At 43.6% G+C, this 23,224-nt stretch overlaps 2 protein-coding genes, 2 long non-coding RNA genes and 3 other non-coding genes across 7 annotated transcripts in view; 3 read left to right on the top strand and 4 right to left on the bottom strand.

Moving 5' to 3' along the window:
* Nucleotides 1-1,050: 1,050 nt before the first annotated feature.
* On the bottom strand, nucleotides 1,051-10,248 carry gnl3 (G protein nucleolar 3). The gene is made up of 15 exons (XM_072452762.1): nucleotides 10,136-10,248; nucleotides 9,900-9,958; nucleotides 9,346-9,486; nucleotides 9,075-9,194; nucleotides 8,346-8,417; nucleotides 8,148-8,277; nucleotides 7,712-7,815; nucleotides 5,833-5,983; nucleotides 5,682-5,769; nucleotides 5,145-5,322; nucleotides 4,702-4,844; nucleotides 4,225-4,361; nucleotides 1,977-2,122; nucleotides 1,734-1,797; nucleotides 1,051-1,318 (listed from the first exon to the last, which is right to left on the bottom strand). The coding sequence occupies exons 1-15, from the start codon at nucleotides 10,146-10,148 to the stop codon at nucleotides 1,230-1,232; spliced, it is 1,635 nt and encodes a 544-aa protein (XP_072308863.1). The 5' UTR covers nucleotides 10,149-10,248; the 3' UTR covers nucleotides 1,051-1,229.
* Nucleotides 2,221-2,294, bottom strand: LOC140366507 (small nucleolar RNA SNORD19). The gene has a single exon (XR_011928054.1). It is a non-coding gene; the product is annotated as a small nucleolar RNA SNORD19 (small nucleolar RNA).
* On the bottom strand, nucleotides 4,575-4,648 carry LOC140366505 (small nucleolar RNA SNORD19). Its single transcript, XR_011928052.1, has one exon. It is a non-coding gene; the product is annotated as a small nucleolar RNA SNORD19 (small nucleolar RNA).
* LOC140366508 (small nucleolar RNA SNORA47) lies at nucleotides 7,534-7,664 on the bottom strand. The gene has a single exon (XR_011928055.1). It is a non-coding gene; the product is annotated as a small nucleolar RNA SNORA47 (small nucleolar RNA).
* Nucleotides 10,249-10,898: 650 nt separating the features above from the next.
* On the top strand, nucleotides 10,899-12,672 carry LOC140366090 (uncharacterized). Its single transcript, XR_011927862.1, has 3 exons — nucleotides 10,899-10,953; nucleotides 11,010-11,043; nucleotides 12,609-12,672. It is a non-coding gene; the product is annotated as an uncharacterized lncRNA (long non-coding RNA).
* Nucleotides 12,673-13,927: 1,255 nt separating this feature from the next.
* LOC140366093 (uncharacterized) lies at nucleotides 13,928-14,786 on the top strand. Its single transcript, XR_011927863.1, has 3 exons — nucleotides 13,928-13,969; nucleotides 14,045-14,102; nucleotides 14,746-14,786. It is a non-coding gene; the product is annotated as an uncharacterized lncRNA (long non-coding RNA).
* A 484-nt stretch (nucleotides 14,787-15,270) lies between these two features.
* Nucleotides 15,271-23,224, top strand: part of knl1 (kinetochore scaffold 1) — a 14,267-nt gene continuing 6,313 nt past the window's right edge. The window contains exons 1-12 of the mRNA XM_072452337.1: nucleotides 15,271-15,606; nucleotides 15,659-15,805; nucleotides 16,129-18,264; nucleotides 18,339-18,462; nucleotides 18,955-19,013; nucleotides 19,089-19,187; nucleotides 19,261-19,376; nucleotides 19,474-19,564; nucleotides 22,717-22,833; nucleotides 22,914-23,001; nucleotides 23,071-23,112; nucleotides 23,192-23,224. The exon at nucleotides 23,192-23,224 is cut by the window's right edge and continues 7 nt beyond it. Coding sequence (XP_072308438.1) covers nucleotides 15,271-15,606; nucleotides 15,659-15,805; nucleotides 16,129-18,264; nucleotides 18,339-18,462; nucleotides 18,955-19,013; nucleotides 19,089-19,187; nucleotides 19,261-19,376; nucleotides 19,474-19,564; nucleotides 22,717-22,833; nucleotides 22,914-23,001; nucleotides 23,071-23,112; nucleotides 23,192-23,224 — 3,388 coding nt within the window. The remainder of the gene's footprint in view (nucleotides 15,607-15,658; nucleotides 15,806-16,128; nucleotides 18,265-18,338; nucleotides 18,463-18,954; nucleotides 19,014-19,088; nucleotides 19,188-19,260; nucleotides 19,377-19,473; nucleotides 19,565-22,716; nucleotides 22,834-22,913; nucleotides 23,002-23,070; nucleotides 23,113-23,191) is intronic.

Below are 23,224 nucleotides of genomic sequence, written 5' to 3'. Positions count from 1 at the left end.
GAGTTTCAATTATTTATTTCATTTTCAGATCATTATGCTTAACCGGAAAATAGTTTTTTTTTTAATTTGTTCAAACAATTTAACAGTTTCTCTAAAAAGCCTAATTATCTTTGCAGGCTTATGACCTTTTGAACCAAATGGACCGACTTTGGACCACGTCTGACCTCAGGAAAAACTACCCCGTTATTTAATTTTTAATGACATTTCATAGCAACTTAAAACATGTTCTGACCAATTGTTTTTGTACGTTTTTATTTACACGAGTCAAATTTCCCATCATTTTGGCATCACAAAATCAGTCTGAACAAACTACCTGCTTCTGTAGAAGTTGACATTTGACTTTTAACAGCCAAAGAAAATGTGTAAAGCCCATTTTGTACAATAGTTTTTAACTCATGTATATAAGTTCAGCTACAAGTCTTGACTAACAGTTTAAAGTTTACTTTAAATCCTTCAAACTCACAGTATGCAATAGTATTGTTAAAATCTACAATGGGTGCTAAAACTTTCATTACTTGTCCTGTGTTTTAAAATGTAAATTATGTCAAGTTTTGTAAATACATTCAATAAAGAGCTTTATTGAATTCTGGGTTATTTCGATTTTGTTCAGCACTTTTCCCCAAAATGTATTTCTCATAAGAAAAAATTCTAGAAAATGTCTGGCATTTGTTCCACTTGAAGATTGGGGTTATTTCTACATCGACAAGTACAAAAATGTCCAGGCTTTGTTCGGCCTTATTCCAAGTCAATTTTATTATTTGCTCTTAAGATATTTCTGTAGCCGCAGCTTGAGCTCCATTCACACTGCAGGTCAGACATGACCTGTGTCCGATCATGAAGGACACATCGTCGAGCTGCATTACTTTCACACCAGACAAACAAGCACTGGTGTGAATAGATTTTGTTTACTTAAATGGGGCATCATCCTGATTGAATAGTATGAACCTCTCGTTTGGAGGAATGAACTGATCAGAGTTAAGATCAAACCGCTCATTACTTTGGATACCAAGAAAATGTTTCTCAAACAAAGTCCTCTCCAAAGGTGCATTTCATTTATATTTTTTATTTTATATAGTCAAATCTATATACAACATTTAAAGACATTGCAGAAGTGTTAAAACTGCTGTGGATTAGGTTTCCATTTCTTGCAATAGAAGTCGCATCTTCCTCACAAATACAGAGTCGATACTGTATTTTGAGGAAACATTTTGCTTCTCAGTCTCACAGGTTCATTTAAAGTCCACGTTGAAGTCGTAAGCATCGTTTGTGCTGGAGATGTCCACAGGAACTGGCTTTACCACGGCTGGAGGTTCTGCAACTAGAGAAAACATTTGAATAAATCTGAAGCTGAGGTTTCTTTACTCAGTCCCACCTTTAATGGACAAAATGATGCATTACTTTTATGGTTATTGACCTTAAAACATGCTTTGAGTACCTTCACTTGGGCATCTCATGTTTTAGAACAAATTGACCTTTGAGCTCCATCTACTGGCAGCAGAGAGAACTTTCCACTGCGAGACAGTTGCGCAGTTGTAATAAATGTTATTTGAGAGGAGAAATGCTAAGATAATTTAAGGACTTATTTGAGGCTTTGAAGGACACTTCTAAACATGTGTAAATACAACACAGTATGTTTTAATCAGGAACATGGTTGAAAGCTTTTTTTAAGATGCATGTGTGTTCTTTAAATTGCCTTCTGTAAATTTGATGAAGAACAAACGATTGTAACATACTTGTCACTTTTTTATGTGGCTGCTTTATTTCTTCTTTGTGTAAATCTTCTGCTCCGCCCTCCATCTGTGAAAACAACATTCAAACATTAGTGACACTGACACTCCAACGCACTCTTCACCATGACTCCAGCTGTTCGATCAGAGTTGGATTAGAAGTCTTCATCAAAACGTCGAGACCGAAATGTTGTCCTCATTTCAAAACGCTGGAGTAGAAACGTATTTGACATGTTTGTAAGTCTTTACCTCCTCATTTTCTTTTCCATCTTCCTCCTCTTCTACGGGTTCTGGTTTTTGTTCTTTTACACAAATTTCAGCCACGTTTAGGATCCCTGCGGTCGGTCCTCTGGAGGTAAAATTTATGCTGCTCGCTGGATTTGGAAACTTTACACCTTAGAAAAAGAAAATTAGGTTTATGGAATGGACAATTCAACACCTTTGGGTAACTCATTTTACTTTAGCAATAGTTTAATCCAAGTTTTGATGAAGTTTCTCCATTTGGATCAGAGTTGGATTATGAGTCTTCAGAGTGAACTTCAGACATTTGTTGTCTCCTCATTTCCAAACAGCATTTCTACAGTTAAAGGCATTTAGATTTTGTGATTGTCTAAGGCTGAACGATGGAGAAAAAAAAAATTCCACCCCAATATTGCGATTAAATTTTTTAATTTAAATTTTTTATTGTATCCTCTTTTTTCCCCCTTAAGAAAACAAATGTAGTGTAAAATATTCTTTCCCACATTTAATTTTTTTTATACATGCCGTCAGAATGACAAAAGCATGTGTACTGCTTCTATGATTTGCCGAAACCCCATGCGGGTTGTGTTTGTTTTGGCCCCCGGCCCCCCGCGCCGGCGGCCCCCCGCGCCGGCGGCCCCCCGCGCCGGCGGCCCCCCGGCCACCCGCGCCGGCGGCCCCCCGGCCACCCGCGCCGGCGGCCACCCGCGCCGGCGGCCCCCCGGCCACCCGCGCCGGCGGCCACCCGCGCCGGCGGCCCCCCGGCCACCCGCGCCGGCGGCCACCCGCGCCGGCGGCCCCCCGGCCACCCGCGCCGGCGGCCACCCGCGCCGGCGGCCCCCCGGCCACCCGCGCCGGCGGCCCCCCGCGCCGGCGGCCCCCCGGCCACCCGCGCCGGCGGCCACCCGGCCACCCGCGCCGGCGGCCCCCCGGCCACCCGCGCCGGCGGCCACCCGCGCCGGCGGCCCCCCGCGCCGGCGGCCACCCGCGCCGGCGGCCACCCGCGCCGGCGGCCACCCGCGCCGGCGGCCCCCCGGCCACCCGCGCCGGCGGCCCCCCGGCCCCCCGCGCCGGCGGCCCCCCGCGCCGGCGGCCCCCCGCGCCGGCGGCCCCCCGCGCCGGCGGCCACCCGCGCCGGCGGCCCCCCGCGCCGGCGGCCACCCGCGCCGGCGGCCACCCGCGCCGGCGGCCCCCCGGCCCCCCGCGCCGGCGGCCACCCGGCCACCCGCGCCGGCGGCCCCCCGGCCCCCCGCGCCGGCGGCCCCCCGGCCACCCGCGCCGGCGGCCACCCGCGCCGGCGGCCCCCCGGCCACCCGCGCCGGCGGCCCCCCGCGCTGGCGGCCCCCCGGCCACCCGCGCCGGCGGCCCCCCGGCCACCCGCGCCGGCGGCCCCCGGCCACCCGCGCGGGCGGCCCCCGGCCACCCGCGCTGGCGGCCCCCGGCCACCCGCGCTGGCGGCCCCCGGCCACCCGCGCTGGCGGCCCCCGGCCACCCGCGCGGGCGGCCCCCGGCCACCCGCGCGGGCGGCCCCCGGCCACCCGCGCTGGCGGCCCCCGGCCACCCGCGCTGGCGGCCCCCGGCCACCCGCGCTGGCGGCCCCCGGCCACCCGCGCTGGCAGCCCCCCGGCCACCCGCGCTGGCGGCCCCCGGCCACCCGCGCTGGCAGCCCCCCAGCCACCCGCGCTGGCGGCCCCCGGCCACCCGCGCTGGATCCCGGCCACCCGCGCTGGATCCCGGCCACCCGCGCTGGATCCCGGCCACCCGCGCTGGTCCCCGGCCACCCGCTAGACCCCTGCACATGACCACATTCTAATCGTGTACGTTGCGATGAGCAAATCGCGTTTGATCGCAATTGCAATTAATCGTTCAGCCCTAATTGTGTCCACCAGTTTGAAATATGTCTGAAAGCAAACATCTATCAATACATATTCATTTTTAATGGTAGAATTTCCCGTTCAGCTGACAAATTGCAGACTTGATTATGTTTGTTGTTCACGTCGCAAATTATGATCCACAAACAAAAACTGGAAAAATGAAGTGAAAAAGTGAAAAGGTTGTGACATTAAACCCTAAAGTTTCTGAAAGGTTTCCGTTATTAGAATGGTAATCGTACAGAATGTGTAAAATTGGCCGTGGTTCCAGGTTTGTAAAGGAAAGTACTTAAGTGTGACTTCTCTCTCATTGTGTAACTCCCACAATCGCTTTACACTTTCGCATTCATGAAACGCAGTCACTCTTCCTGTTAACACACTTTTACCTTTGAAAGTGTCTTGGTTGCCCGTTGTTATCCTCTTGAGGTCCCATCCTTTCTTCATCTCGACCACAGAAGCCTCGGACATGAACAAAGGCAGAGGAGCGTTCTCTGGAGGTTTGCAGTGGTAACTCAACTTTGCACTAAACAAAACATTCTCATTTCAGTGATAGAAGACAATAGTGATTCTAACATGTGTCTCAGGTCACTCAAATGTTCCCTTTTACTCATTTGGTTAGGTATTTGTTTCATCCTCTATGGATTAGTCCCTTTATTTAAAAATTAATGGCTCTAGCGCTCAGGTTCAGTTTTCACGCCAAAACTTCAGTCCCAGTTTAAAACATTTCGTCGTTGTCTTTAATGTTTGGATCAGAGTTGGATTAGAAGTCTTCAAAATGAATTTCAGACTTGCATTTTGTCCTCATTTCCAAACAGCTTTTCTATAAATGTTTACAGAGTATTTAGTTGATGGTTTGTACTGACCCGGTCCAGTCGGCCAGGAAAGCAGCCGCCGCCTGTTCTGTGTTGACCACGCCTCCTTTCTGCAGAAAGCCACGTTTCTTTGCGAACATTGTTAGAAACTCCAGAGCGTTTCTGTAATCTGGGACGGTGTACTGCAACATGACCTAAAGCAAACATCCACACTTTGAGATTCAGAGAAGTCTAATGCCTCCGAGGATAATATGCATAAATATTTATAAACCACAAATTAAAATGTTTTGATGAACTTTAGTTTCTAAATGTGTTACGGTGAATAATCCCATCATGGACATTTGTTACCAAACAGCCAGAGGAGCCTTTAAACTTTTAATATCTGAATTCTAGTCTCTGAATAATGTACTTCAAGAATGTGTTAATATTGCTTTGAATCGTTAAGTTCATTACATAAGTTACAATAGTAAAAAGATCTCTAGACTCTTTCTCACCTGAGTCTTGTCGCAGTGTTTGAGCAGCGTTGTTGCCGCCTGAAGCTCGGACTCCAGGCCCTCCTCAACCCTCAGTGACCTCAGGGCCAGAGCCGGGGCCGGGTTTGAGGCCAGAGCCACGATTCCAGGGCTGTCGATCATATTGATGTTCTTCAGGATGTGCACCTCCTGCATCGACCTGTAGGGGGGGGGGCATTAGACTGAACATTTACTTGTACAACGTTAACATAATAGTTTTGTCGTTTAACATAATGATTTAAACAGTCTTGGATGAATGGATTTACAAATAACAAGCCAATGTTTGTGTGGATCTAGTCTTTGATTCAGAAAATCACCAGTCTCACAATCAGAACATAAAACTGAGTAAAGACTAGCACCCCTCTTTGGGAACCATATATCTAAATAATTGCTGCCTTTGTAATTTGACAGGAGCCTACGACTAGAAACACTTTGAAATAAACCATGTTAGTCCTTACAATACTTTTGTTTCATCCCACTTTCTCCATCTTTAAAGTTTATGGTTTGTGTTGCACTCACTTTGTGATGCCTCTCTTCACCCCAGAGTTACAGGCCAAAACGCCCTTCACACTGTTTATAACGCTGCTCTTCCCCACATTTGGAAAACCTGGAGAATGGAAACGGTGAATACTCAATCTTATAAAATCATAAAGAACAGGACGTCTCTTACCCACGAGCCCGACCTTCAGCGCGCCCTCTTTGTTTGAGGCCGTGTAGAAGCTGGAGAGTAAATCTGAGAGACAGTCGTGTCCGAAGCAGGCGGCGGCTCGAGATCTGTCCAACAAATCGTTTGAAGGACTAATCCGGCTTTTCTTCTCCTGCTGAAGTGATCACAAAACAAAACCATGCTACAATTATTTTTCTACAATTTGCTTTTCTGTTAATTGATTTACCAAGAGGTGCATCTGATTTTTACAGCCTTAAATTAGTGAAAAACAGAATTCCTTTTTAACCGTTCAGAAGCCAAAGTGTCGTTTGCCAACAGTGCACTTCCTGCTTCTCAGACGTTTTATGATAACACGAAGGGCGGCTTTAACAATATATATGTGTAAGACAAATGTAGCTCAAAAATCAGCTGCAGCCTCTTCAGTGTGATATTTGCTATGGTGCTTTTTTAATAGATAAATTAAAAGCAAGTCTATACTTTAGTCTTGTTAACTGGGAAACGCTACCAGACTGCAAAATAGACGGAGGCCCGGGGCCCGTAGGCCCTCAAATCGCCGGCGGGCACGGGGTTTGAATTAGGAGGGGAACCGCCGTGCCCCTGTATCGAAATTCCTCGAGAAAAAATAAATCAAGATTTAACAAGTAATTTGACCATATTTGGGGCATTTTCATTGCTTAAGTTTCATTTTGACAGACATGCCACTTCGCAGTATCACGGTGTCCGTGATCTTATTTCGATGAAAGCGGGCATCTGATTGGCCGCTGCGTTCGTGTCGCGTTCGGGTGTACTCGGAAATGACCGGTCTAATTTTGCGCCAAAAGTGATATCTAGGTTGGCGGGCGTCAATCTACTCTTTTTAAAGTTGTTTGCAACAAAAGCTGTAGTTTTGCACATTAGGGACAATGTCAATGTGGAAGTATCTTGAAGGGGGAAAACCCCCATCACCAAAAAAACTAAAAGTGACCGATGAACAGAAAAAAAAAAAAAAGGAAAAACAGATAATGATGGGGACAGGCAGTATATGGAGTCTTGGGACACACCTTTCCCCTGGCATCAGTATGACAAGGAGGCAGGATTATTGTACTGCACCGTGTGTTTGACCTTTCCTCAAAGGCCGTGGCTGGAGAGCCAGTTTCAGGGACAACAGCATTTCCCTTATAGCCTCATGGCTAACCTTAACCCGCCGCGGTCTAAAACAGCGCTAAAACGCGGTCAAATAGCAGCGCTGTTTCAGGAGCCGCGGCGCGCGGCCGGCACAAAAACAACATGGCAGTTTCGGCGGTGCACCGCGGCACTGCAGACACTCCCTTCCTCAAAAGGGATACAAGGCACAGGTATTTATTTGACAAGCTTTGGTATTTAACAGAACTTACTCTTACGCTACTATTTTAACAATACTGATACTTGATTTGTTCCCTGACAAGATTATGATTCAGAATATTTCATGCTCTCTGGTTTATAGGAATTCAGTATTTGTGCTCTTCCTTCATAACAAATAAGATAAATGTACTTTAAATTGTTTTACATGCTAACAACAAGGTTTAAAACAACAAATTTATCTTGTTCTTACGAACGTTTGTGGGCCCCTGAAATTGCCCCTAACTTTTTTAGATAAGGGGGACCCCTGGCCCATAACTTTGAAAATCTATTTCTCAGCCTGGCTACACCTACTAGAACTATAACAAAGTGAGCAGTGATCGAGTGCATTTGTCAACAAGCATCACATCACTCGCGCACGCAGCAGAGCAATTTAAATGAATGCTTTGCATTTACTTTAGGAGGTTATAACCAGTTACAGCAGCACTTAAGAGCGGCTAAACCTTCTCAATCCTCCAGAGACTTTAAACTAGTTCTGAAATATTCTAAACTTGTTCAAACTTACCATAGTTTTATCTTGAATCTTTGTTGATGCTTTGAACGCCACGGCAGGAAACTCCTTTTGTAAACACTGGAGCCACTTCTCTGCGTTGTCTTTAGGTACGAGGTCTTTAGACACAATCATGTTCAATCAATCATCAATTTGCAGCGTTTTCATTCTGTGCACTTTGGCCTGTCACAATCATTAGTGTATCAACTTATTAGTCAGTAAATAAACAATATTTTTGGGGCATAATATTGGAGTGCGGTGGGTTTTGAGCAGTAGAGTGTTGAATAAGTAACATGTTTTACCCAAAATAGATGAACTTAAATACGGTCAGTTTTATTCTGCCATTTAATTGGTTTAATTTAGTTTGTTGAGAATTGTCCTGTTTTAAAGTTAATGTGTCAGTGACATTATTGTGACAGGACAAAGTTAGCCGCTTCAACAGAATACACACCTATTTTATTTAATAGAAAAATTAGTTTCTTGTTTTTCTGTAGAACCGTCTCTTCGAGTTGCAGGCACCGACAGCCCAGAGGATCCCGAGCATCGAGCACTTCCACAACAACATCAGACGCATCGATCACCTAAAGACAAGAAGCGACACATTTACAACAAAGGAATAAGAACGATTGCGGTTTAACTGGTTTTTTACCTTATTCAACTCTGAACAAAGATTATGTTTAGAACTCTTCTCAACTGCTTTCTGTTTTCTCTGCGCTTCATCCTGTGGAAAATAAAACAGTCTCATTTGTGGTTGTGTAGTAAGTTTGTGCTTTGTCTAAAGCGCTGTCCAAAACACACTCAATCTATTCCTCTTGTAGCTCAGCCTCAGTCGTGCTCTGATTAACTGACAGGTGGATTCAACAGACCGCAGGGAAGTCTGAACTCATTGATTTCAATTTAAGAGTGCACATCGAACGGGGATTAAACTCGGAACTAGGGCTGCATGTATTCATTTTAGTAGTTGATCATTCAGGGAATTTTATTTCGATAAGTCAACTAAAAGATTTGATTGTATGAAATGCATTGTCAACTAAATAAAAGGCTGAATTATGGAGACCTAAGACTTGGACAAGAAATTTACCTTTTGATTTAGGAATAAGTTTAATTATAGAAAAAAAAGAGTCTTTGTGTACGTGTCTGAGTTTGTATAGTCCAGACCTTTAACAGTTGATATGTCATTGCATCCCCACCCGTACGTATGGACTAAACTAGTATGAAGGCACATCTTGATCATTTTCTGTTGTATTGCTCATCACTGGCTGTGTCACTCTGGGTTCACTCCATCCAAAGACAAGAATGTTTGCTTAAACTACAGCGTGCATGGTTACAATTGGGAGTTTAATAAATACATCACTCAAATATACAGTTGTGAGTTTACCTTTCGAGCCTTCTTCTCTTTGGGCTCAGCTTCTTTGGTCGCACCTTCTTTCCCCTTCTTCCGCTTCTGCGCTCGCTCCTCTATTTTAGCCTTTTTTCTTTTCTCCTTTTCTTCTTCAATCTGCAATAAAAAGAACAAATAACAAATCTGAAAAAGTTTTATTTCCATTGTCAGTGAACAAAAACAGTGAACAACATGACACATAAAATAAGGTTAAAATAAAACTGGACTTTAAACACTTATGCTTCTTCAAAAGTATATTCCAGTTTACCTGAAGTCTCCGCTGCTCAGCCTCCCTCAGGACTTCCTCTTTGAACGGGGCGCTGCTGGGGACTCCGAGATCCTTCTTGGGTCGTTTGGAGATTCCCTTCTTTTTTGCTTCTTTTCTGAGTTTCTTGTTGTGGTCCCGGACCTGATAAGAAAAGATAACATTTTACTAATACACCTTTTGTTGTACTTGGTCTTAATCTAAACCAGCCACACTTTATTATGGCTGATTTGTATGTCAGATGCCCTTGCAACCAACCATTGCATGAGTGAAGTGTCTTGCTACAGAATATCAGGATTGTAAACGGGACAAAAACTCGCAAACCACACTTAGTTTATTAAAGTTTAATAAACTAAGTGTTTATTAAAAATACCATACATTATCAGAATTAGTCTAGTGCAAAGTTTAATAATTCAATACACTATTAAATTAGTTGAGTTGGGTAAACACCAAATGTAAACCCTTTTTCAAGTCCATTTATTGGAAAAAACATAGGCAAATAATTTCGAACCAAATTAAGTTCCAAGTCACTTGTCAAAACCATAACAATCCCTTACCCTTTTCTGAATCTTGTAACGCTTGGCACAAGACACCCTTTTGCTTGCCTTCTTCAACTCTGAAATAAAAACATTATTTTACCAGTCATTTTGCACGATGCTAACCGTAAGCTAACACCACAAAAGGCAAGAATTTAAGACTTTTTTACGTCTATAACTCAAATCGTGTCGGTTACAAAGTCGTTATTTATATGTTGTTTCTACTGTATTCATGTTGAAATGTAAAGATTACTCACTCGGTCGTTTCATTTTGAGGCCGTGGATACGAAATGTGCTGCAGTGTTCTGAAACACACGTGTGGCACAGTGGAATGAACGAGGTTTTTCTTGGACAGAGACGGATGTAACAGCGCCCCGTGCGGGACTGGAGGAAAACTGTTCAAAAAATAAAAGTCAAACTCATTGCACAAACAAAGAGAAAGATAGAGTTTAGTTTATTTTAGTTTTTTTTTTAATTTACAATTGTCTCTTTAGTTTGTTGATTTGAATGTTTAATTTTAGTACTCTGATGGTCATGGTCAACCAAACCAATTTGGACACCTTTTTGATTGGAGAAAAAAAGTTTTTATTTTAAGTAATACATTCGTCTACTATATTATCAGTCGCTTATACAGTCTATGCGGAATGTAAACAAAATCATCATAAATCGTGAAGTCCATATGGACACAAATGACACTGCGCATGCGTGAGGGCGGCTAAATTCAAAACTCGAAACTTTAGCATTAGCATCGTCTGGTAGCTTCTGTTTCATTCTGTAAACACTGCCAAATGAGAATGAAATTTTTTTGATAACAACGGGATTATAACAGTAGATCTGCAAGAACTTGGGTGGAGTTATACTCACAAAGTAAGCAGGAGAAGTTACTTTTTGTGTTACATTATGTTGTCAACGTTAGCACTGACCGAGCATTAAAGGTCGTCTAGCTTCTGCAAATAATGTTTAGCGTTACATTGCAGCTTTGAACAGTTTACAGATTGAATGATGTTCCATTAACTGAACTTAATCTATTTAGATTTCAGACAAAGATGGACCCATTTGATCCTGTCAGGAATGAGTAAGTAAAACTGCTGTTGAATGTGTCTGCACAGTTTGATTTTGTGTTTTTTGCAGGGAGAGCAGTGGATATTCCAAGCGTCGCACTTCGGTCAGTACTTACTCTTATACTTTTAATGTTTATGTCTGATTTGTAACAACTTATAATTTGCTGCTTACCTGACGTTTGGGGTGTAAAGCCTTTTTCTGCGGTGTGCCACGCCTTTGTAGCAAAATAATATGAAAATAATTTTCAAAAAGTTCTACAACAAGTGTAAAGAAGGATTTTCACAAGCATTACATTATTTTGCATTGAACTCTTAATTTTAGATGTTTTAATGTACTGCGACGTGTCACCTGTCACTGCAGCACATTCATGTTAAAATATATAATCAATTATAATAAATTATATTTTTGTTTAAAAAACATAATATTTTTTATGTTTTTTACTATGGAACAAGAGTCTGCAATAAAGATATATATTTAGTCTTAGTTTAAGAATTATGTAACTGTCCAATTCTAAAGGATTTAAAAATATATATATAATTGTATTTTTCTTTAATATTATAAAATAAAGCTGATACACCATAAAACGACAAACTGGCAACATTTTTCCCAAAAATAAATCTTTTGACCCTGAACTCAGAGCTTGTCCTGCAACTAAATAAAAATTTTCATGTCACACCTCAGGACACCTGTTGGAGTAAAGCATTAAAACTCATATCTTTTTAGATTTAAACCGTCAGACATAACCATCTAATTTTAGTGTAGACTTCATGCCATTGCCAACTTTAATAGAAATAACTCATTCTAGATTTTTGAACTAATTTCAAAGTGAACAGAGTCCAACCTCTCTGCGACGAGTTGGCCACTGTCCAGGGTGTACCCCGCCTAAGGCCCAAAGTCACTGGGATAGGCTCCAGACACCCGCGACCCCGAAAGGGAACAAGCGGTAGAAAATGGATGGATGGATGGAGAGTCCAACCTCCTGCAGGTTTTAATGACTCTAGTCCTCTACCAATGCTGAGCAGTCTGTTGTTCTGGGGATGTTGGACCAGACGGCTGCATTTGACAGTTGCCCCTCAGTTGGATCATTGGGTAGTGATTTGTGGTCTAGCCCTACCATGGTTTAGCTCGGGGGTGGGCAATTATTTTCCTCCGAGGGCCATATTCGAATCCAGGCAAGTAGCGGAGGGCCGGCCCGCGATCATTGGTGTGATTTTTTTTTTAATAAATATCAAATAAAAAAAATCACACTTCTGTCAAATATAGGCTATTGAATCTATTACTTAATTAATTTTGCGTCATCTTTATTAAGGATACAAGTGTTGACAAATGCCTATGGGCAGAAAAATATGTATTTATTATTCTTATTATTATTAAATATTACTCTGCATGTTTGGCGGCCCGCGGGCTGTAGTTTGCCCACCCTTCCAGTGTGTTTTAGAGTTGAATTTAACAACCTTATGCTGCCTCTCACACTCTTGGTCAGCTTTGTGGGGGGCTTCTTTGGCTGCCCCACGGCTCTGAATTTTTTTTAGAGACTTTAAAGAAGCTGCGTCTTTAGAGTCTTGCATTGGGATTACTCTTTGTCTGTTTTGTGGACGTCTGTAAACTTTAAAGTGCTTTATGAATAAAGTTTGCATGGTTTGGTATATTCTTGTGTGTTATTCTTAGATTTTAAAGATGCCACGGAAATCCAGCAGGCCCTCTGAAGTGGAGCAACAAGATACTGTGGTGGGTCAATCGTATCTAGTACATTTTAGTCATTAGTATCTGATTAACAGTGCTCACTCTTTATCACTCTTTATAGGTGGAATGTGCAAATCCTTCTGATAAGAGGATTTCAAGAAGAGTCAGTTTCGCTCCAGCCAATGATGTGCTTTTATTCTCAAAGTATAAACATATTTTACCATAGCATTTTAAGTCTTCAATTTAGAACATTAACCAATGTAACTTTGTCTATTTTACAGAGATTCCAAAAACCCATCACCTTTACAAAGTCCTTCGCTGGATGTCTTTCTTTGTAAGATTTTTATGTTTTACTCTTAACTGTTATTTTATTTTGCATTTAATCATGTTTTTATTCCACAGCAGGCAGTGTCCCACAAAAGAGGTGAGATCTCTTGTAGACTTCACCAGAGATTTCCAAATTTAGTTGATTTCTTTCTTTTCTTTTAATGTAAAATATTTTTCCCCAAAACAAGGGTCCAGATGAAAGTCACAGAAGACCAACAGTTCACAGGTAAATAACTTTATTCCAAAAACACATCAGTTGTTTTTGCAAGAAAAAAAATAATCAAACATATTATTACTTGTAGGAATTGACACCCTTTTAAAGACCCCAAAACAAATATTACAACAAAAGGATACGGTAAAAAGCATGACTTTAGATGCAGAATTATCTCTGTGTAAAGTTGTTTGACCCTGTTTGTCTCTGTAGCCCGGCATCTACGGTGAGAGGAACTGTGGAGAGAAAACTATGCTCTTTCACGCTGATGACGTGGACATGACCCAGTGTCACACCGTCAGAATTACAGAAGAGTTTGGCACATCGCATGGGCTCCTGCATGGATACGGAGAAAAGACTGTGATGTTTGACAGATCCATGGACATGACCCTGAGCCAAACTTTAAACATGATCTGTGACCAAGACATGTCATTTTCAAGTAAACTAACAATCCCAAGTCGGTTTCCTTTCACTTCTGCGATGACCCCTGGCACACAATTATTTTCCTACGATAACGTTGATAAAGAAAATCAAGTTCCGACATTGAGCAAGTCCGTGATTAAGAAGATGGTCAGGTCGGTCAGCCCTGAAGATGAACTGGACACGACTGAATTTAGTCCACTCCAGTGTTTATTCCCACAAGAAATCTACATGGAACCTGATAATCGGAACTCTCAAACCAGCCACGCAGGTAGACTATTATTCATGCTTCATCAGTCGTCTTTCTGTTGCGTTTTGTTGAAAGGTGTTTTTTCCACTCATAGAGTCCACTGAACCTACTGAAAATGATTCCAAGCGAAGATCAGCCGTGAGTTACAACATATAGACTATTTCACTATGTAATATTCTGCCAAATGAAACATGGATTTATTGTTTGTTTCAGGTCAACTTTGACAGAAATGACGAAGGCAGGAGTGAGAAAACAACTGTGTTCTCTGATGGTGAGTTCATGGATATCACTCAGAATTTCACTATTTAACTTTAATTATTTATTTTATTTGAGAAACATCAGTATAGAGTAAGACAATACATAAAAGGAGACTTGGGCACAACCGGTTTAAAAGAAAGAAAAAACTTCAACCCAGGCTTCTCAATCTCAATTGCAGTCAAGTTATGTTTTTGTGGCCACCAATAATTGATAAACTAAAATGTAGGTATTAGATATGGCTGTTAAGAACTATATTGCAATATTTGAATATTTTTTGGCACAATGATTTCAGTAGTATTAAAACGAATGTTCATGCTTTAATGTTTTATAAAACTGTCAACTTAAAGCTTTACAGAGACACATCATTTCCATCTGAAAAACAAAATTTCTGTCAGATTGAGGACCTTAACGTTATTGCAATTATTTAGTTTTTTACAATATTGATTATTGTGGTGGCCTATATAGATTCATAGCTATTTTCTGAAGACCTATTGAATCTGCATCAATGAGAAAAACAAATTGAATTGTTATCCCATCTGATTTGGGCCTTTTTTCAGATGAATCAGACCAGTTGATGTTCTAAAATATTGGTTAAAAATGATATGTGGACTAAATAAGCTTCTAAAGTCATATCTGTTTTTGTCTTTTTAATAAAGGCCTGGAGACATCTTTGAAGACAAATATGCCAAGGCAGCAGGTAAATGTTAAAGCCGCAATGGACGATTTTTTGGCGATTTGAGAACGCAGGCGGAAGTGCGCACTCCCCCGTGCGGACCGATACAACACACACATGCGTTTGTTTATTAGCGCGACGGATTGCATCGCATCTCTTGTCTTCCGTAGATTTCCGTCTTCTTCTGAGTCAGCTCGAACAGTCTTTCTCCGTCCTAATTTTGTCCCGTACACTGAGGGAACTATATTATGATAGATCAATGGGCTTAGACACGCGGAAACGTGGGGACGAGCCACACGCTGCTGCAGGTGAGCCGTAGGTGCGTTTTATGATTGATACGTGGCAGGACTAATCGGCAGTCCACGCCACGAGGAAATAAGACTAAAATTTGGGCCAAATTGTCCATTCAACCTTTAATAGACGAGGCTTCTGCTGTTTATTTTTTAATACGTCTTAATGGTCTGTTAATTCTAATACTGACAGCTTCTCGGTTCATTTGTCTTTCTAGATGGTGTTTTCTTCAGAAGTCGAGAGCCAAGAGAAAACCGTGTGTTTCTCTGTTGACGATGCCTGTATGGATGTGACAAGGAGGCACACGGTCAAGCGCTCGTCTGTTCTGGACATCCTGCCGGACCTGGAGAGTCTGCCTCTGAGCGGAGAGAAGACCGGGATGGACATGACTCAGTGTCTCACTGTTAACATTGCCAGAGATCTGGTTCCCAATTTAACTTCAGAGCCAAAACAAGAGTCAGCCGAGTCTCTGCCTGTCCAAAGTGTAGATTTAGAATTTGAAAACTTTTTTGCCTCACTTTCCGGCCAAAATCCCAAAGAAAAGACGACTCGAGTGAATCACAACAAGCCTTTTATGCAAACAATGTCATCCACAAATGAGTCAGAAATTACTAGAGAGGCAGTGGAAGGAGGTGTGGAAGCTCATACATCACGCCACACATGTGGAGATGAAAGCCTATATCATAACGTGGTTCAAACAGGACAAACCTCTCAACAGAGAAGGAGTGTACTTCAAACACGTCCTGCTCAAGGTTGGCAACACAAAATACCATTGGATAGAGGGTATAGAATACTTTAATTTTAATATTCTGTTTCTCTTTTTCCCTCCAATGTTTAGGAACTGAAAGCCCTCGCAAGTTTCACATGCAAAGTTATCCTGTAAGTATCATTTCAAGTCTGTTCACACTATTTGAACCAGGAACAAATGTTTCATGATTAAATAGTTCTAAATGTGTTTATGTAAGACTATTGATAAATGCAGTTGGAGATAACTCTTCAAATATAAGCTTATATAGTTGCTTAATGTTGTCAATATCACATTGAATGTTTTGCTTTAATCCTGACTTGATTGCAGGTGGATTTTGATGGTGAAGACCCCTGCAGAGAGAGAACCGTGCGGTTTGAAGCAAATGAAGCTCTTATGGATGTGACCAGCTGTCACACTGTTCATATTTCTGCAGAATTAAAACCAGATCTGCCATTTTCAGAAAAGACCATTAGGTTTGATGTGAACGATGCAGCGATGGATGTAACCCAGTGTCACACAGTCAACATTGCAAAGGAGTTGGTCCCATCTTTGCATGAAGATTTGGTTATTTTGCCTAAATATGGAGAGAAGACTGTTCGGTACAATGCCACTATGGACATGACGAGAAGCCAAACTGTTAAAATTGACTTGCCAAACGAAAGTTTTAGTTGTGTACCTAAACATGGAGAGAAAACGGAGCGATTTATTGCAGCTAAGGATGAAACTCAGTGCCACATGGTGAACGTTGCAAAGGAGTTTGTCCCATCTTTGCTTGAAGATTTGGGTAATTTGCCTAAATATGGAGAGAAGACTGTTCGGTTCAATGCTGACGATGACATGACGAGAAGCCAAATTGTTAAAATTGACTTGCCAAACGAAAGTTTTAGTTGTGTACCTGAACATGGAGAGAAAACTGAGCGATTTAATGCAGCTGTGGAAGAAACACATTGTCTCACAGTCAACATTGCCACAGAAATGAGACCAGAATCATGTTTGGCGATGACACAGAATTATGCAGCTGATCCTGAGCCCCAGGCGGATGCAAACATTTCCCCTTCATCACGAAAAAAGTATTTTCCATTCATTGTTGATGCAAACGTGGATGTGACAAAATCCCTTGCACTGATGATTAATGTTCAACCACGAGTGATCCAAGATTGGGACGCTCTGCCCCGGAGTGAGGACAAGACTGTGCAGTTCAGTTCAGACCAGGGTGTGATGGAGGTGACACAATGCCTCACTTCAAACATTGGAGTTGAAACGCAGGAATCCCACTTAGATTTGAGCCCCAGTATCACTATGGACGACACTCCTGCTTTGAAGAAAAGAGAGCCCAGTATTTACAGTAATCGCAGAAGCAAGTCTTTGGGCAGAAACGGTTTGAGTTCAGCTCTTAAGGCGAGGAGAAGTGTCCCGTGGGCCAATCCTCTTACTCAAGCATCTCCAACAACCAATGACGATGGCTCTGTTAAATTCGCAAAGAATGGTGATGAGAATGAAAACGTTCTGTCAGTTATTGAGGAGATGTCTATAGCTGAAGTTTCACTGAAAGAAGAACATGTAGCTAACGGTATGAACATGACGGAGGCACTGTCCGTTCAAACACAAAGGAAGACTGTCTTGGAATTGCCTGTAAACGATTTGAGCCCTAGTGCAGAAGAGCAGACCACTAAAGAACCTACGTCCAGCTGTGAAGTCGAGATAAAGAGCTCACCTACAACAAAAGTGGATGAACAAGACGCTGTAGACAAACCTGAGCGTTCGCCAACTCCTGTGGGAAAAGATAGCGACGCAGTCCCTTCGCGCAAAAGTCGGCGGTTGAGTTTAGCCGATATCCAATCCAAAATGAGACGCTTCAGCGAGAGACTAAGCGCACCTGGCGACCATTTTGCAGGAAACGTCACCATTCCTGAGCCATTACCGGAACCAGAGGCCAAATCTGGAGTGTCTGTAACCGAATTGCAGCAAGCTGATGAGCCCGATGCCAATGTTGCTTTGGTTGAGGGTGAAAATAAGTCTGATGCCGTATATGAACCTTTTTGCGCGCCAACAACCCCCTTTAAACTGGAGACGAAACGGCTCATGTCCAGGTTGTCTGTGGTAGGATTCAAACCGAAACTCACCAAGACGAGCAAAAGTGAAGAGGCTAAAACACTAGATGGAGAAGCTGCCAAAACGCAAAAAATTCAAGTCCAAAACCAAGTGCGCAACTTTGACCTCGATGTTAGCGATATTAACGACGAAGAGCTCGGGAGTTATGAAGCCGACGTGTCCGAAACGCTGGACAGTAAAAGTCTAGACAAAGCGTCAGAAGAGGGGACTTTGTTTGAGTTTGAGCTGGACCGAGAACTGCAGGACAAAGTGTTTTGTCACGTCAATGAAAAGAAACGTCCATTACCAGACGACAGAAGTGTCGCCGAGGACGAGAAGAGAATGAAGACCTCCAATGAAACTGTGATAATGGTACAAACATTTTTAATACCAGTTCATTATTTGACTTTAATTGGTGCGTTAATTATCATTTTGTCTTTCACCAGGACTCTCAGACTTGTACTTTGGAGTGCGATGATAACTTAACCACTCCAGCAAACACACAAACTACAAATTTGTCTAATTGCAGCCACACAGCCAGCCTTCGATGTGAGGCCACGTTTGAGTCAAGTGAGTTCTGTCGACCTGGCATGTTTTGTTTTATAGGGATGCTGAGGACAAGATTTTTAGCGAGTGTCAGTTCTGCATTTACACCACTTATTTTTAACGCGCATTTTGAAGGATTGAATCAGTAACAGAGGGTTGAAACGCCACATGCTACATTTAGAACCCTGAACTCTGTATTGAGTTTGCTTCTGACGTATAAAAGAAGAATCAAGTCAGAAAAAACTGATAAACATTGACACTGCTGCTGTGCTCACATTTATCACTGACACAGAATTTGATCACACATAAGTTGAACTGATGACCTTTCTGTCCTTAAATAAGATGTTTTTGAGTCGGTGTGTTGAGGAGATGAATTGTTGTGTGGCAGTTTCCAGCACGGAGCAACAACAGAGAAACTACTTTCAGATTACAGTTTCTCATATAAATTACAATAGCTCCAAAGACAGAAGTTTGACCAAAAAATAAAAGAGCTGAATTGTTTCATTATTTCCTCAGCTTCTATGCATAGCCTGTTTGAGTCTTCGCTCGAGGACTACGCCAACGACATTCAGAAGGTAAACTCTAGTTGTGTAGTACGCCTTTCATGCATTGTCGTTTTGGTTTTCTTCATAAAATGTCTCATTTTGCAGAAATATGACGAGGGCACACTCACCATGTTGGAGTTCTTTAAACTCTTTCACATAAACTTTGTCATTCATAATCCTCGACAGAGTGTGGCTCCTGGGAGAGTAAGCACCTCTCCGTTTGAACTTTGTAAAATAAATTCTGTGGTTATAAATAAACACATTTCTTTATTCGTAGGTTTTGTCCGACACAAAAAGCACATTGCTGGATTTGTCCCGTGACAGACACGTTAGTTTCCCCAAACAGCTGGTTTATGAGGCCGATGTGCGTAACTTGACTGAGCAGGTGGAAAGGTAAGTTATGATCCATATAATAATGTCATCTGCAGTGTCTCTAAAGTCTTAACGAACCTTTCTCAACATTTGGGTTTTTTCCTTTTGTTTCCCACAGGCTCAAAGTGCGTATGCAGGACTTGGATAAACCGTTGACACTGCTTAATAAGACTCTCGGTGAAGAGATGGAGCACTTTTCAGAGGCAGAGGTAAAGAAAACACTGCAGATTACACACACCTTATTTCCCCTCACACCAGTTAAGTCCTAAAAGCATAAAAAGGTATTACATATCCATCCATCTTCTTCCGCTTTATCCGTGGCCGGATCGCGGGGGCAGCAGTCTGAGCAGGGACTCCCAGACTTCCCTCTCCCAGACACTTCCTCCAACTCCTACGGGGGGATCCCGAGGCGTTCCCAGGCCAGCCGAGAGACATAGTCTCTCCAGCGTGTCCTGGGTCTTCCCCAGGGCCTCTTCCCGGTGGGGACATGCCTGAAACACCTCCCGAGGGAGGCGCCCAGGAGGCATCCGGAACAGATGCCCGAGCCACCTCAGCTGGCTCCTCTCGACGTGGAGGAGCAGCGGCTCTACTCAGAGCTCCCCCCGTGTGGCCGAGCTCCTCACCTTATCTCTAAGGGAGCGCCCAGCCACCCGGCGGAGGAAACTCATTTCGACCACTTGTATCCGCGATCTTGTTCTTTCGGTCATTACCCAAAGCTCATAACCATAGGTGAGGGTAGGAACGTAGACCGACCGGTAAATAGAGAGCTTTGCCTTTCGACTCAGCTCCTTCTTCACCACAACGGTCCGACCGCTGCACCGATCCGCCTGTCAATCTCACGCTCCATCCTTCCTTCACTCGTGAAACAAGACCCGAGATACTTGAACTCCTCGACTTGGGGCAAGGACTCCCCACCCACCTAAAGAGGGCAAGCCACCTTTTTCCGGTCGAGAACCATGGCCTCGGATTTGGAGGTGCTGATTCTCATCCCAGCCGCTTCACACTCTGCTGCAAACCGTCCCAGTGCATGTTTTGCAGGTCCGGGTTTGATGGAGCCATCTCCGGGACATGGGAGAAGCTCTCCCGGAGGTGCGAGTTGAATACCCTACTGACAGAGGGCTCCACTAGACGTTCCCAACAGACCCTCACAATGCGTTTGGGTCTGCCAAGTCTGTCCGGCTTCCTCCTCCGCCAGGGGATCCAACTCACCACCAGGTGGTGATCGGTTGACAACTCTGCCCCTCTCTTTACCCGAGTGTCCAAGACACGCGGCCGGAGGTCAGATGACACGACAACAAAGTCGATCATTGACCTCCGGCCTAGGGTGTCCTGGTGCCACGTGCACTGATGGACACCCTTGTGCTTGAACATGGTGTTCGTTATGGACAATCCGTGGCTAGCACAGAAGTCCAATAACTGAACACCGCTCGGGTTCAGATTGGGGAAGCCGTTCTTCCCGATCACCCCTCTCCAGGGGTCACTGTCATTGCCCACGTGGGCGTTGAAGTCCCCCAGTAGAACAACGGAGTCCCCGGTCGGTGCACTGTCCAGTACCCCTCCCAAGGACTCCAAGAAGGCCGGGTACTCTGCACTGCTGTTCGGCCCGTAGGCCGCCAGTGAGAGACCTGTCCCCCACCCGAAGGCGGAGGGACGCGACCTTCTCGTTCATTAGGGTAAACTCCAACACGTGGCGGCTGAGCAGAGGGGCTATAAGCAAGCCCACACCAGCCCGCCACCTCTCCCCGCGGGCAACACCAGAGAAGTGGAGCGTCCAGCCCCTCTCGAGGAGATGGGTTCCAGAGCCCGAACTGTGCGTGGAGGTGAGGCCGACTATATCTAGTCGGTATCGCTCAACCTCCCGCACAAGCTCAGGCTCTTTCCCCCCCAGCGAGGTGACATTCCATGTCCCCAGAGTTAGTCTCTGTGTCTGGAGATCTGGTCGCCGAGGCCCCTGCCGTCGACTGCCGCCCAGATCTCTCTGCACCGGCCCCTTATGGATCCTCCTGCAGGTGGTGGGCCCACGGGAGGGCGGCCCCACATCGCTCTTTCGGGCTGTGCCCGGCCGGGCCCTGCTGGGTAAGACCCGGCCACCAGGCGCTCACCATCGAGCACCCATCCCAGGCCTGGCTCCAGAATGGGGCCCCGGTGACGCCGATCCGGGCGACATAAACGGCCTTGTTTGTGAACTCATCATAAAGGGCTTCTGAACCGATTTTTGTCTGGCCCGTCACCTAGGACCTGTTTGCCTTGGGAAAACCTACTAGGGGCTTGAAGCCCCCGACAACATAGCTCCCGGGATCATTCGGGCACTTAAACCCCTCCACCACGTTAAGGTGTCGGTTCAAGGAGAGGTATTTGGTGTAAGATGTAATTTGGTATTACATGTCATAATGCCAAATTTAAGACCTTAAAAAAGGAACATAAATTCTACCGTAAAGTGTTATTTTATTTTCTTGGTCTTGGTACAGTAGTAATGTTCTATTTTTGTCCATATGTTTTTATATTTTGTTTTATGATGAAATGTATCCCTTTGATAAAGTTAAATGTCTGTCTTAATAAGATTATAGTTGTTGTTAAATGAAAAATCCCAATAAATAAATGAAAAAAACACCAAGAACAAAAACATTAACACGGCCAAATAAAATAATATTAAAGGAGGTATGGACGATTTTTCAGCGATTTGAGAACGCAGGCGGAAGTGTGCATGCGCACCCCCTGTGCGGACCGATACAACACACACGTGCGTTTGTTTATTAAGCGCAACGGAGCGCATCGCATCGCTCGTCTCCCGTAGATTTCTGTCCACTTCTGCGTCAGCTCGAACTGTCTTTCTCCGTCTTCATTTTGCCCTGTACACTGAGGGAACTATATTATGATAGATCCATGCGCTTAGGCACGCGGAAACGTGGGGACGAGCCTGACGCGGCTGCAGGTGAGCGGTAGATGCGTTTTATGATTGATACGTGGCAGGACAAATGATTTATCCACGCCACGAGGAAATATGATAAAAAATTTGCTGAAAAAAATCGTCCATACCACCTTTAATATTAAAGACATACTAATAGAAAAAAGTTACAATACAATTATCACTAAGACTAAGTGTGAAATCTCATCTAACACATTACAATTTGTCAAATTTGTGACCAGTTTTTTTAAATTGAACTGTCTGAATGACCAAATAAAGTACATGTGACAAAAAATAAGATAAAAAATGACTATATTTAGATGTGTTTTTTTGTTTTATTTTTATTTTTACTATGGATTGAATTAAAACCACTTAATTTTGCTTATAAAATCATCATGGTTAACCTTGACATCCCTAATCATGTATAAACCAATCACCTGTTACTTTTACCCACAGTTCAAATCTTTTGGTGCCAAACTTAAAGACAGACACAACTTCTACAGAAAGACGGGTAAAGCAAATTCACATGAGATGAAGGAGAGTTTATACGCAGCGCTAATCCAGGCTAATACGGTAAAGTTTACTGCACAAATGATGCTCTACACAGCTCATTTTCTTCAAGGCAAACGTATAACACTTTGAACTGTTTTCAGGAGGAGCAAACGAAGTTAAGAGGGTCGATTGAGAAGGCAGACGCTATGCTCAAAAGCCTCGATGACGCTGTTGCAGAACTGGAAGCAGGTACTGTGTAATGATGTATGTACAATTATAACGTCTGTTCTGTGTTTCAAGGTTTTCTCTTTTTTGAAGATCTGGCTGCCATTGAAGGCGGTGTCAAATCTCATCAGGAAGGTAGGTACAGTCTGGTTATTTTTTTGTTCTCTCGTAAAATGCTAAAATGGCAGTGGAAGTAACCACTTTGTTTTAACAGAACTGGATGAAATTGCAGAGGCTGTGGGGAACA

The sequence above is a fragment of the Eucyclogobius newberryi genome, unplaced genomic scaffold (assembly GCF_026437365.1).
Source record: "Eucyclogobius newberryi isolate DKJ021-1_F unplaced genomic scaffold, fEucNew1.0.hap1 SCAF_19, whole genome shotgun sequence".
Taxonomy (NCBI): domain Eukaryota; kingdom Metazoa; phylum Chordata; class Actinopteri; order Gobiiformes; family Gobiidae; genus Eucyclogobius; species Eucyclogobius newberryi.
Note: the sequence above shows the minus strand (reverse complement) of the source record. Positions and strands in the feature narration are given on the sequence as shown.